The sequence below is a fragment of the Delphinus delphis genome, chromosome 4 (assembly GCF_949987515.2).
Source record: "Delphinus delphis chromosome 4, mDelDel1.2, whole genome shotgun sequence".
In the NCBI taxonomy this organism is placed as follows: domain Eukaryota; kingdom Metazoa; phylum Chordata; class Mammalia; order Artiodactyla; family Delphinidae; genus Delphinus; species Delphinus delphis.
Genome location: NC_082686.1, coordinates 14,385,576 through 14,388,543, shown reverse-complemented (window position 1 = coordinate 14,388,543; position 2,968 = coordinate 14,385,576). Strand labels below are relative to the sequence as shown.

The 2,968-nt window shown below is 38.6% G+C and overlaps 1 protein-coding gene across 1 annotated transcript; it reads right to left on the bottom strand.

Annotated features, from left to right (window-relative positions):
• Nucleotides 1–294: 294 nt before the first annotated feature.
• Nucleotides 295–801, bottom strand: LOC132424328 (keratin-associated protein 13-1-like). Its single transcript, XM_060010100.2, has one exon. The coding sequence runs from the start codon at nucleotides 799–801 to the stop codon at nucleotides 295–297; it is 507 nt and encodes a 168-aa protein (XP_059866083.1).
• Nucleotides 802–2,968: the final 2,167 nt, after the last annotated feature.

The following is a 2,968-nucleotide window of genomic DNA, read 5'->3' as shown; positions in this document are numbered from 1 at the left end:
CAGACATCTTTTAAAAAAATTAGTAGTAAGATTTATGAACTGATATCAGATTAAATGAGTTTATTTGAAAGGAAAAGAGATCTCTTGTACTATTTTTAACTAGAGAATTAAGGGGGAAAATAGAAGAAAACAGAATGGATACTCTATGAGATAAATTATTTTAATATTAATAGGATTTTAAAAAATTATCATTTGTCTATGTAGTAGAAAATAGACTCCAGTCAGATAATAGCTGAGATTAACTTTGAGGGATATAACTGTGAAGTCACAGTCTAGAACCCTTAAGCTGATTGATCAGCAGTAGAAGCCAGATATACAAGTTGGTTGGTAACAAGAAATTTGGCAGATCCTAGAAGCCATGTATGCTGGACGGCAAAATCTGGATCCATGGCTCAGGGAAGGGAAGCCACAGATTCCAGAACCCAGGGGTCTGAAGCCACGGGATCCACAGCCTAGTGAGTAGCAACTTCTAGATCCATAGCCCAGGCAGTAGCCTCTGCTGGACCCACAGCTCAGAGATCCAGTGTGAGTTGACCAGCAAGGAGTGCAGGGAGTGGAGGTCCTTGGATAGTAGCAGAATATCTGGCAGGGACTGGACACCACACGGTACACCTGGCACCTGGTGGGCTCATCACAGGCCTCCTGACACCCACTGTAGAGAGAGGAGCCCAGCAGGCAGGTGCTAGGAGAGCAGAGGTCAGTGTTGTAGACCAGGTCGCTGGGCTGGAAGGAGCCTGGGTAGCGCAGATAGCCTCCAGGGGAGCGGGACGAGAAGTTTCCTAGGCAGCAGTTGTAGTACATGTTGACAGGAGATGTGAGTTCAGCTGAGTTACTGTGAGATGTTCTGATATCCTTGGCTTCTCCCAGCCGTGTTTATATATATATATATATATATATATATATATATATATATATATATATATATATATATATATATATATATATCCTCAGTACACTGGATGTGATGCAGACCCTCCCTGTTCTTGTGCATGTGTGGTCATGAAAACAGTCAATTAACCTAGGCTATAATTATCACTGAACACATTCCTGTGTTTTCTTAACTGCTGTTCAATTATTCTGCTTTATAGAAGCCACTCTGCTTCTTTCTCTCTTTTTTCTCTCTTTTTTTTTTTCAGAAATTAGGTGTGGTTTGCCTTCAAAGACGTTGGTCCTGATGCATAAAGATGGTGCCCTTGCTTCCTCACTGAGATTGACTGACTTTGTGCCTGAGTGTGTAAATTGTGACTCCTAACAGTCATAAGTACCTCCCTCTCAGATATTTATATATGTTTTATGGAGCCTTTACTATGTGTAAAACATTGCAGATTGTGGGATCATTTAATCCTTGTAACCACCTTATGAGATAGGAATTATCACCCATTTAACAGCCCAGGTGTGACTACCTCCAAAGCCAGCAGGAAGAGCAATGCTGTGCTGAAGCTTAACCTTTCAGCTCCCAGACTCACGTGCACAATGAATACCGAGGTGAGAAAAATATTTCAATGTGATAACATTTGCATTCTGTCAGATGTGCCTACCTATACATTCTTACCTCTTTTATGGAAAACCAAACACAGCCACCAGATTCCTAATGCTTTCGGTTATTTTTTTTAGCATTCAAAGTTACCATGGAGATGGTTATTTCAAGCTCTTCTTCTATTTGTCCTCTCATTTAGCTTATCATTAAGCAACTCATGTTTGATCCTGCATGGAGTTATTGAATTCCTTTTCCACGTGACACAGAGATTCTTTGGCAAACACGTAGACTATCACTGAGAATAATTGCTGAAAACTAGTATACCTTGAGTGAGTTGACTACCAATGAAATACATTTGCAACAACTTGAATTTTAATAGTGTGCTAATCTTTGCCAACTCAGCTGGGAGTGAGAAATGAGACACCTTAGAGAGTGATTCATTTCACTCCTTACTGAGCTTCTCTTTTGTTCATCGTTCTTGAAAGACAAAGCAGCAAAAAACGTACTTTCATGTTAAGTAGTTAAAATTAACCTTATCACTATAAAAAAATCAATGATAGAAAAGTCTTAGAATTAGAAATGTCTTTTTTCTCACTTATTGTAATATTCAACTTCTGCCTTAAAGCATCTTTTAGAAATTGGAAAGCAAAAACCTATTTATGTAATTTGATGTTTTCTATTTGCTTCCTGGTGATTCTTTTCTCTAATCTTCTACAGCATTTGCTTATCTGGCACAATGGAATAGTCTGCCCATTGTCTTGCTTGCAAATTTCTACCAGATGTCTTGCTCGCTTCCCCAAATCCTTCTCATCCCTCAAAGCCAAAATCAAATTCCTCATGTCTGACAGGTGTTCATCTCAACTGTTTAAACTCTTCTGCAATAAGTATCTTAGTATCATATTAGCTATCCATTTGGGTGAACAAACACACACACACACACACACACACACACACACACACACACGGAGGAATTGGAAGAGATGTCTTTTGAAATGGATTGTGCAGACTGAGTAACATTTCAGTCGTTTGAACTTGCAGGACAGTCACATACATTGTAAGAGTGGAGTACGCAGAAGTTCCTCAGGATCAACAACAGGGTTTAATTTTCTTTGATCAAGCATCTGGCACACAGTGAGTGCTCCAAATTATTTATGAAATGAAGGAATATATCAAATCATTAACTTTTTATTTTTACATTCATTTAAAATAAGTGCATGCACACTAATTGTCTTTTAAAACTTACTTTTAATACAACATTGAGTATAAATATCTCTTTCATAATTAAATACAATCCCCAAATTAATCATAACCAGTTTAGTGCTTAAGGTTACCCTAGATCTCTGCCCCTCACCTCCAGGCCAAGCAAAGTTACCTTTGTGGCCTTGATCAATCATTCCTTTCTCTGTCCAACAGCTTCATCCCCATCCATTCTAATGGCTCTGTTTTCTCAGACTTACAGACATAGCTAACCATCTTCAACCCAAAAATCTT

Coding starts and splice junctions, on each gene's coding strand:
- LOC132424328 (XM_060010100.2), bottom strand. CDS start 801: ATGTACTACAACTGCTGCCTAGGAAACTTCTCGTCCCGCTCCCCTGGA.